At 40.1% G+C, this 11,549-nt stretch overlaps 1 protein-coding gene across 2 annotated transcripts; it reads right to left on the bottom strand.

The window, feature by feature from the left end:
• Nucleotides 1-1,746: 1,746 nt before the first annotated feature.
• Nucleotides 1,747-9,676, bottom strand: LOC307156299 (sterile alpha motif domain-containing protein 3-like). 2 transcript variants are annotated; one of them, XM_079867593.1, is made up of 8 exons: nucleotides 9,621-9,676; nucleotides 8,555-8,645; nucleotides 5,599-5,728; nucleotides 5,250-5,438; nucleotides 4,226-4,313; nucleotides 3,249-3,392; nucleotides 2,198-2,395; nucleotides 1,747-2,090 (listed from the first exon to the last, which is right to left on the bottom strand). In XM_079867593.1, exons 2-8 carry the CDS (start codon nucleotides 8,640-8,642, stop codon nucleotides 1,920-1,922), a joined length of 1,008 nt encoding a protein of 335 aa, XP_079723719.1. In that variant the 5' UTR covers nucleotides 8,643-8,645; nucleotides 9,621-9,676; the 3' UTR covers nucleotides 1,747-1,919. The 2 variants fall into 2 exon arrangements, with proteins under 2 accessions (XP_079723719.1, XP_079723720.1); XM_079867594.1 differs by lacking the exons at nucleotides 8,555-8,645; nucleotides 9,621-9,676 and adding an exon at nucleotides 6,115-6,384.
• Between the last annotated feature and the right edge of the window lie 1,873 nt (nucleotides 9,677-11,549).

An 11,549-nucleotide genomic window follows, 5' to 3' on the forward strand; every position in this document is an offset into this window, starting at 1 on the left:
TTGTTTTTTAAACATTCTTTACTAAGACAGTAATTAGTACTACTCTTAATTACCCTTAACTAGTAATTAGTCATTACTATTACGCAAGACAGATACATGCAGGAAGGTATGATCTCAGGCAGATAAGGTGTCAGTCAGTGGTTAGGGCTGTAACGATATGCGATATGAAACCGAAATCGCGACACCCAGATCCACGAACCTGTGTCGCGGTGTGAGAAGGCAGAATCGCGACAGAGTGGGGGGTGTGAGTTGTGGGAGCTATTCATCCTCAACACATCCTTTTTCAGTCGCAGAAAATACTTTTCAATACTCATCTGGATTGAAGCAGCAAACATTGTGTAAGAGTAAAAAAAAAAAATGACATAACATTATTTATAATAAGTTTGATTGATTCACTGCTCAGGAGTTTGATTGATACCAGACACTCCATAAGACCAGGGCGGGATGGGAGGGACAGACCAGGGCGGGACAGACCAGAGCAGAAATGTCAGTCCATCGGGCGGCCAGAGCGGAGACAACAGTCCCTCGGGCGGCCAGGGCGGAGACTTTCCCTCGGGCGGCCAGGGCGGAGACTTTCCCTCGGGCGGCCAGGGCGGAAACGACCCTTCAGGAGGCATGGCTCAGGAACAGGAACAGGAACAGGTACCGGCTCAGGAACAGGAACAGGCTCAGGAACAGACACTGGCTCAGGAACAGTAACAGACACTGGCTCAGGATCAGACACCGGCTCAGGAACAGACAACGGCTCAGGAACAGACAACGGCTCAGGCTCAGGAACAGACACAGGCTCGACGGCGGCCATCTTGTCAAGGGACACAGACTCGGCGGCGGCTATCTTGTCTGGAAACACTGGCTCGGCAGACGTGACCTGAACAGTCTCTGGATCGGCAGATGTGCCAGATCGCTGTGGTTGCGCCGGCAGGGCGAGCAGCTTGGGTGGGGCCAGCAGAGCAGGGCGCCTGGGCGGCGCGGGCAGAGCAGGACGCCTGGGCGGCGCATTAGGGATGGCAGTCACCTCCGGGATGGTCTCTGGTTTAGGAGCCACCGGACAAGTTGTTGTGTAGGGGTTTCTCCTCCTCCTCCGTCTCCGGACCACCGGACTCAAGACCACCAGACTCGGGACCACCGGAACAAGGTCCACGGAGACAGTCACGGAGGGAGTCTTCCTTCTCCTCCTCCGTTTCGGGACCACCGGAACAGGGACCACCGGAACAGTCACGGAGGGAGTCTTCCTTCTCCTCCTCCGTTTCGGGACCACCGGAACTGGGACCACCGGACTCAGGACCACCGGACTCGGGACCACCTCCCTGGCAATTCTCTCCCGATGGCGAATGAGACCCTCCACCATCGCCTTAAAACTGACCCAATCGAATGCTCCTCTCCGCTGAGTCCTCAATGTTGGTCGGTACGTTATGTCACGACTGGTGCAATGCAAAAAGGTGCGAGGACTCAAGTGCAGGAGAAATTATATTTATTTACAAAAGAAAACAAACACAAAACAAAACCCACGAGGGGGAAAACATAACTAATAAATACAAAACAAAAACAGAACATGACACTTACTGGAAGATCACGGGAAACGGGAAACATTAGACAATGTACCGACACAGACTGCAAACAAGAGGGGACTTATAAAGGGAACTAATCAGAAGGGAACAGGTGGATGAACTCAAACAATAATCAGATAACAAGGGGGAGGGATCCGACAATGACCCGAGCACATGGCTCAAAATAACAAAACACCCATGTGCAGCACAAGACAGGACAGGCATGTGACATTACCCCCTCCCTACGGAGCGGCTACCAGACGCTCCATAAGACCAGGGCGGGACTGGAGGGACAGACCAGGGCGGGACGGGATGTTTGGTGTATCGTTACAGCCCTATCAGTGGTACACTGAAAATCTAAGCAGTGCAGATTTAATTACCTTTTTTCAGTCTGCCATCTTCACAGTCATCAATCACACGCCTAAACGTCTCCTTCAGGGGACTCCGTGAAACTTGAAGGACTCGAGGTGCCATTACAGAGAGCTGTGAGAGAATTTGTTGGTCCACATCAACTTTGGTATGGTCTCTCAGATCCCAAAGGAGCTTATGTTAAGATGAAGGCAAAGTAGAAAAGACATTGAAATATAGTCATAACTCAATTAAATATTTACAATTAAATAAGAAGGCAATTAATACACTACTGTACTTACCATTTTGGCCAGTCTGAAACACGGGAACTCAGAGATAGTCTCCTCTGTGCTGTGATTGGACACAAAATTTCTCTGGTAGCATTTTATCAGCACCATTTTTTCTTTGAGAAGCTCTATGTTTGGTCGAAGCTTCTCTGTTTCCTCCTTAATTACTCTCAGATGTTCCCTGATGCTTCGTTCGTCTTCTCCTGCATCAACCTATTGGGGTAGTTCAATTGTTACAAATGGGGGCTCTCAATAAACTACAACATTGGGACCAGCAACTTTTAAACTATGAGGAGAAAAGGCCTAATGGTCATTCTGCATAGACTAATTTATAACTACAAAAAAAAAAAAAACTGTGTGGTCTTAGTTGTTATCCCACCATATTTATAGTGGCCAATCAACTCGTCGGAACCTTAAAGGACAGGTTAGCATTTTATGAACCCAGGTCCATTTAACCATTGTTTGGCATGACATTGACTTGTAGTGATCGCTTTAGTATTGAGATACATTGAGATACATCCTCTAACCATACTTAAATCCAATGGGGCATAAATCATGATACATGTCCTTTTCCAAAATAGGAAGCTCACAGTAAAATCAGTATCAAAAGGTAAGGGATTCATATTAAAGTTATGCATTTAACTGGGCAAATTACACAAAGCTCGTAACGTTTGATACAAAGTACAGTTTGCAACCATTACTTCAGTAGAACATAAGACACATCTGATTATACTATGAGCTTCCCATTTTGGAAAATTACATTTATCAGGGTTTTTTAAGGCCAAAATTTTTGGTATTGGATCGGTACATCCCTATGAATGTCAATCTGAGAGCTGTCTCGAGCCCCGTTCACACCGCCAGCAGCGACACTGGTGGCGACTTCTGGCGGCACGAGCGACAGTGACCGTTGGCGACAGAATTGAAAAATTTCAACTTTATGCAAATGAGATGGATTTTCGCGAACAACAACCAATAGGAAAGAAGATGTCTCTGATGTCCATGGATTATTGCAGAAATTGCAATTTTACAATTTTGCAAAGTTTATTGGCAAATTTGAGATTTTTACCGTGGTACTTGAATTAGCTTCAGCTGTCTGAAGAGGTCGCTTCCTTCCTGCCCATCTCTCTTTCATTCGCTGTATTTCATTGTTGGCAACAAGCGGCTGCCTTTCCTTCTTAAACTTATTTCTCAGTGATTCAAGCAGGGAATCCTTGAAAAAGGGGGGAAAGAGATTGTAGTTTTTAATGAAACATTTACTTCATGCTAACAGTCAGTCACATTGCAGAACCTATATAGCAAGTTTATGATGTATACACTTTTTGACCATCTACATTTTGGGTACATGCATACTAGGGCTGTAACGATTCCTCGATTAATTTCGAGTACTCGATTTAAAAAAATCCTCGATTGCAATTTACCGTGTTGAGTAACCTGCAAAATACCAGAAGTGGTGCATACAGACGTGAATCCATGAACCGCATTATTACAAAGTTTTTTAACTTGTGTTTCATAGTGCACTGTCAAAGTCTTCATCATATCTGTCGTGGTACCGGCCTTTGCAACAATTATTTTACCGCAAATACTGCATCGCGCTGTTGGCATCGAGCCTGGACTGGAGAAATGTAGCCACACTTTTGATCGACTTTTCCACATCTTTAGGGTATATTGTGTGTGTGTGTGTCTCATATGAGTATGTGCGCAGAGAGTTTGTGCTTGTGTGCTCGCGTCTCAGAGTATGTGCGCGAGTTTAGTATATACAACAATATTTAGCGCGATAGTATCGAGGCAAGTCGGTCGGTACCTAAATATCGAACTCGGTACCCAGCCCTAACTTATAGATGTAAAAACTTTTTAGAATTTTAACGCATCATATAAATACAGAGCCTTCTTCCGCATAAAACGTTTTACTGCCATGGAATAAAATACCAGATGGACCTACTTGGTTAGAAAGTGGTATCCCCAATAATTAATTTCTAATTATTATTAATTTGTAAAACTATGAATTCATTTTGAATAACATTAATAATACAATTGAAAACTTACATATCCAGACCCAATACTTTCCCTAAGGAATGGGTGGTCCATTGTTACTTTTGACAGAAGTTCAATGTACTGAAGATGAGTTGGGTACCTGAAAGAGAAAAGCATACTGGTGTTAGTAACTATACTAGCCATAGCAACTACACACTGAAAATTCTAAGGGTAGTGGCACATTGTCACAATTATGTTCTGTCTAGTCTGACTCTGCACATGTTCTCGTTAGTCGCTGATTAGTTCATCTTCCTCCACTTGTGTCTGGTTAGTTCCCTCATTTCATACTGTGAATTTATACTCCCTGTTCTGTCAGTCCCTTGTTGATTCTCGTTAATGTTAGTTGTGGTTGTGTCTGTCCTGCCTGAGTTTGATCAGTAAAAATTGCGTTTAACCCTCATCTTCATCTTGTGCCTTCAACTACCAGCCAGACGTTACACACATGTATAGCAGTCTTTTAATAAGGCTGTAACAATAGCTGCCCCCCAAAAAATTATTAATTTAACTGTTCAGGAGCCAGACAAGTCAAAACTTGTTAACTAAAAATGATATGTAATAAATTTCAGTTTCCCGGGAAATATCTCAAACCACCCATACACAAAATGAATGCCTTCCAATACCCACAATAACACAGAATAGGGGCTTTAACGAAATTTCAGGTCAAAATTTACACAAATAGCGTTTGTATGTTTCACACTAAATGTTGTCTATGCACGACTGGACCACCATACAAATAGGGTTGGGTATCGTTTCGGTTTTATCCGATACCAGTACCTACTCGGTATAAAAAAAAAAAAAAAGTCAGACACTGAAATTTTTCGTTCTTGTTCGGTCTCGTTACTACCGTTTATGTCGGAACCGGTTCCCTATTGGCACCGCGTTTTCGGTACCCAACCGTAGTTACATGACCCTTGTTACGTATGATTCTTGGTTATGTACGTCTGGCAAGAATCATGTATTGGATGTATTGTATTGGTTGCAGTGCAATTAATCAAGCATTAATCAAGCTAGAAAGGCACAAGTAGCAGCAACTTACATTGTTTTCTTACTGAGGTGGTCAAAAAGAGTCTGGATCAATAGATTTCGTAGTTTTGTTTTGCTTGCACTCTTCAGATCAGAATCTCTTCTGTCTATGGCCATCCTCAGCACTGTTGGAATCACTAAAGAGGTATCTGGACCGGACTGTGCTTGGCTGGAGTTATCATTGTTTCTTGGAGGGTTCTCTCTACAGAGAAAAAATTGGAGGAAGAAAAGGGAAACTCAATAAGAGACTTGGCCATCAAAAAATAGAATCAAATTAGCAGTTAGTAAAACACTGGTGAACTACAATGTAACAGAGTGGGCACAGTGCTGTGTTTTGGCATATGGGATAATGTTCTGATTACCTGGACATTGGTGTGCTTTTAAGTATATCCAACTGGGCCAGAAACAGACTCTGCTTGCGAATGACCGGAATGAGCCTCTCAGACATCCTCTCTGAGATAATAGCAAGAGTGGCTCCATCTATCTCATGTTCTGGAAACGAGAAAGCATTTAATTAAGAAGGAGGGGTTCAACAAATAGCAAGCATTATTATGAATTTATCAATTAGACCTTGTATTGTGATTGGCAAAGCTACATTCCAGGGAGTGACAAAATCTTGTGATAAATTTGTATTCTGTTGATCAATTGCAGTAGTCAGAGCTAAATTAATGATGTTGTAGCTTAGCAAATGCTAATCTCCTTTCAGGAGAGCATTGGTAAAATAGGTTGAGTGGTACTGGTTAATTACAAATTAAAGCTTGACTGGCACATTGCATCGCTAACACCAAGGTTCCGATTCTGTTCATCAATGAAATCAAACAAATCATTAGCCTAAACTTAAATCAATTTGAAGTTGCAAATAACTTAGTATATCTCACAGGCCGATGAAGCAGTGTGATGAACAGGTTGTCTTCTTGATCCGTGTATGCGTCAAGGGCATGGAAGTCAGTTTCCTCCCCAGGTGTAATGGCCACCCACTGAGTTGTCGACTGGACACCGTAGGCATGCAGATGCTCAGAGAAGCACCAAGTTTTGTAGAGTCTTCCACACAATTTCCACTGACTGTGGTACTTGACAATATGTAAAACTTTCAAAAAAACTGGGATTTCCTCAGCATGCACAAGGTCAAGGATCAAGAAGTCTCCAGTGGTGTATTTGACTCTGTCATATATCACTTGTTTGGTTTTCCAGAGTGTCTCACTCAGTTCAGCAGTGTCCTCTGCAATAATCTCTCTAAGCTGAGCGGGTAGTGCATTCAAACTTATCTCTATTAAAGAGTACGGGACATCTTCCGAGCCATGGTGTCCAGTTGATTGTGCTTCCCAACACTGGCGCATTTGATAGCGCTTTGCCAGAGTCTTTGCAATATTCTGGTAATTGTTTACAATCGATGAAAGGCGCTTAAAGTACAGGTGTTTGGCCTCATACCTGAGACACCAATGTGCTCTCAGTGGACCGTGCTGTTTGATTAATCGAGGATAGTGAACCAGAAAGTGAATCTTTGGAGTGAAGTTGTCAGGGAAAAGCTTCTGAAAACTCTTCAGAAATTCTGCGATGAGAGCAGATAATGGACTCAGCCAACTTGTTTTGATCACAGGTGCCAGTACTATGTCACATATAGATCTAAATAGCAAATAGAGAGCCCAGTAAGTGTTTTCCTGAGGGATGAAGCTTCCAATCAAAAAAGGTAAGAGTCGGAAAAGGGTTAGTTTTTCAACAGCTTTTCCTGGGATGACACCTTGCAGCAGAGCAGATGGCTTCAGCAAAACAGGCCTGTGAGTGATATCATTTTGTCCAAAGGGGAACTGTTGTAGCTGTTCATTAAACTGTTCCAGTGTTACCAGCCTTTCACGGGTAAGCTTCAGCAAGACTAATTTCAGAACCTGTGGGATGACCCCTTCAAGAATATCATGCATCAAGTCAGGCGGAAAGGATTCAGTAACCTCAAAATGAGGCAGTTTATCAAAAGGGCAGCGTCCAGTAACACCATACAAGGATTTACCATCTGACACTTGTAAATGTCTACGGTGTGTGTCAGGAGTCCGGAGAATACACTCACTTTCCTCAGTTTTGGTACCAATGTCACGGTGATGGCACAGACAGAAACGACAGATCCGTCCTTGACTAAAGCAAGTATTGAAGCCAGCCAAGGAATGGGCTGATAAATTGTCAGCACAAATGGAAATCACGGAGCCTTTGAAAACGCAGGACTGGTCTTCAATGTCAACTGATACACCACGGCACTGAAGTTCACAAAGGTCACGAAGAAGAGGATGCAAAATTTGCTCATAACCATACTTCTGAAGCAATCGGTTTCTGACAAGTACAGCCACATGTATATTTTGAAGACTGGAACGATACTTCAGAGGAATATTTCCAAGAACAAAGTAGACACTTAAAATTTTGTGGATTTGCCTTTTGGATCCTAAACAATTTACAATTTCAAATTCATCAGTATATAACTGGAGCCTCAGCTGTGTCTCAGAACCATCAAAAAAGGGATGCTGCTGAAAAATTAATCCATCTGTGAAGTCTTTAAGTGTTTCTCCATCAAAAACTGGGTTTTCCACAACATAATGAAAAACATCATCTCTTTTCAGAATATTTTTTAAAACTTCCAAAATGGGAATATACTGGAAAGTCTCTTTTCTTCCTGTTGAGTCATATCCGAGTAAATACTCGACTGGTTCAATTAACCCAAACTCGCTAATACAGTATCTCTCAAACTGATAGTCTGACACAACAACATCAAAACACTTCCCAAAGAGGTTGTCTTCAACCAAGGACTTCAAGTTTGAATGATTGTCAATATTGATATTTGTTTCTTCTAGACAGAAGTGTAGAAGGTCCCTAGACTGTTCATTAAAAAGTTCAATGAGTATTTTCACTTCACGAGTTATAGTATGCCGAACAGTTTGGGGGAGGATGTGCTTTTCTTGAAGTTTTAAACAAAACAATGCGAAATGTCTCTCAATTAGTGATCTGAATCCACATATTTTTTCTGAAAAAGAGATATTTGGTTCTTCAGAATCAAAAGTCTCCTCGAAATCGTTAGAAGTAGTTGAGGTGCCTGGAATCTCCTGATTGTTCTCAGAATCCTCTGCGTCTCTCGAGATTTTATGAGTCCGAAAAACATGGACACGTAAAGAACTCACTCTTTTGTACCTTTTTTGGCAGCCATTGTGTCCACATACAACAGAGAAATGTGGCTCATTCTCATGGAAATACTGCAGGTGTTTGAGGTATTTGTTGTAAGAGACTGTTCTTACATGGCAGTTAGGGCACTGGTGCATCGATCTCAGAATACTTGAAGCTCACCCACAAAAGTTTCACAGAATTCCCCCAAGTCAATATCTCTCAACCACTGGCAAACTTGGACAGAAGTCCAACATTTGAAGTCTGTCATAACCTGAAGAAAGGGAGAAAATAACAAAACAAATTACAACACTAGGATGAATGTAAGCCTATAGACCTATCTGCAGCCCAGTGATGACAAACATTCATTATTTAATTATTTTGTGCATGTTGACCATATTATGATTTATGAAGTAATAAAAAGAGATACCTGAAATTCCCTGTGTAAAAACATTCTAGTCTAATATGTCAACAAAATAAAATAATAATTTTCAACCTGGCTTAATCCAGTGTTTCAGTTCTTGAAATGAAATATAATATGCAAATTAGTGGATATTTTGATTAGATACAAAATACCATTTGCATATGTAAACATAACATTTTAGAAAACCTGTAATACAAAATAATATTGTCTTAATGTAAACAATCAACTAGGAAAGTTGCATGGTGATATCTATTAGGCTAGTTAAATTTGAGTACCCTAAGGGTACTAGTCTAGACACTAGCAGGCGAGACACTACAGGTAGCTGCTAAAGTAACGAAAGCCCGCCACTGGGGGAACAAACTGTCAGCCGTTAGACCACCAATATTATAAAGATATTACACGGGTGTGTTATAACGTTATATCTAAAGATAGTCAAGAAAATAACGACCCCGTTACACTTACTTACACTTCAGTGTTCGTGAAACAACAAATACCCCCAACCGTTTCACCTAAGTTACACTCCTACACGTTTCTCTGTGTGTAACGTTAATGCTCGAGCTTTGTCGATTAGACCAGGCCAGACCAGGCGTTTCAGTGTGTTTGGTTAAAACTTACGTCAATGGGATACTATTCGCTTTGTTTATTGGGCAAAAAAATCAACCTGCATTTAACGTTTTATTAGCCAACACGGTTGGTCAGGCTCCACAGTCAGCTAACCTTAGCATTAACGTCACAAAACATGGTCAAATATTTGCAAAATACAATAAAAAGTTCCCCCTGACGTTAATAGTATATTCCTGTCGCAATATGTGCTATGACACTCACCTCGAAAAAAATATCTTCTCTTTTTGAAGTCTGTTCGTCCTGGCTTTGGTTGAGTCGAGTCCAACGGTCCAACGCGGTCCAACGACGCAGTTGTTCTAGAATTTTCTTTGAGGAATGTGGCGCTCGCGCTCTCGCTCGCTCACGTGCACCTGACATGCACAGTGCACACTAATCGGCGCGTACGTTTTTATTATTTATTTAATATGATTTTTTTTTTACTTTCAAAATGACAGAATTCAACAACAAGTTCTTGACACATTTTCAAATTTTGTAAGTATAAATTTAAACACGTTTTTAAACATAACTTCTCTCGTCACTCATTTGTTTAGGCTATTTTGACTAGGCCTACACAAATAACAAAAAGCAGTTAATATATGAATATAGCTTTTTATTGAAGTTTGTGACATAATTTCGGTAGGCTATATATCTGACTTCACATCCACACAATTTGTTGTTGTTGTTTTATTTATTTTTTCTGTGGTCAAAAAGTCTTGTGTGGGGGCCCTGGAATTATATATATAGGCGGGCCTTGTATTCAGGAAAATCACTATATTTTAATGTCGTTTTTCTAATCCTATCACCAACTAAACTAAGAGACTAGAGAGAGAGAACCTTTAATATAAATAACTGTAGGTGCTTAACAGGTTTTTTTGTATGGTAATGGTGCTATATAGCACCTTAACCACCCCAAAGAACCGCTAAAGAACCGCTGAAGAACCGAACTGGGCTTAACAGGTTCTTTAAATGGTAGTGGTGCTATATAGCACCTTAACCACCGCAAAGAACCACTGAAGAACCGCTGAAGAACCATTTTTTTTTAGTGTGTGTATTTAAAAAAAGCACAATGTTGTGTTTTATTGCTACTGTACAAAAATATAAGTTAACACTTTGCAGTTTGAATGATGTTCTGAACAAAATGACAGAGTATGTTTTTATGTGTCCACTGTTCAATCGCGCCCTCGTTTTAGTGATTCCCAAGTTATTTTTTCATTTAAGTTTTTTTCATTGTTCTAATCAGGTCAGGCAAGTGAAATTATCTGTGTCTTATCCCTTACATTTTTATATAATTATATAAATATATAATACACTACTGTTCAAAAATTTGGCATCAGTAAGATTTTTAAGCTAAGTTTCTTCTGCTCACCAAGGCTGCATTTATTTGATAAACAAAAACAGTAATATTGTAAAATAGTATTCCAATTTAAAACAGCTACTTTCTATTTTAATATATTTTAAACTGTTATTTATTCCTGTGATCAAAGCTGAGTTTTCAGCATCATTACTCCAGTCGTCACTGTCACATGATCCTTCAGAAATTATTCTAATATGATGATTGATGCTCAAGAAACATTCATTATTATTTTAAATGTCGAAAACAGTTACCGTATGTACAGTCTTTGATGAATAGAAAGTTCAAAAGAACAGCATTTATCTGAAATCTAAAGCTTTTGTAACATTAAACACTACCGTTCAGAAGTTTGGGGTCAGTAATAATTTTAATTTTATTTTTGGGGAAAAGAAATAAAATAAATCAATACTTTTATTCATCGAGAATGAGTTAAACTGATAAAAAGTTACAGTACAGACATTTATAATGTTAAAAAAATATATATTTGAAATAAATGCTGTTCTTTTGAACTTTACATTCATCAACGCATTTTGAAAAAAAATCTGTACACAACTGTTTTCAACATTGAAAATAATAATTAATATTTATTGACCATCAATCATCATATTAGAATGGTTTCTGAAGGATCATGTGACACTGAAGACGGGAGTAATGATGCTGAAAACTCAGCTTTGATCACATAAATTAATTACAGTGTAAAATATTTTAAAATAGAAAACAGCTGTTTTAAATTGGAATAATATTTCATAATATTACTGTTTTTGTTTGTATTTTTAATCAAATAAATGCAGCCTTAGTGA

Source organism: Squalius cephalus (genome assembly GCF_949319135.1).
Source record: "Squalius cephalus genome assembly, chromosome: 3".
Lineage (NCBI taxonomy): Eukaryota > Metazoa > Chordata > Actinopteri > Cypriniformes > Leuciscidae > Squalius > Squalius cephalus.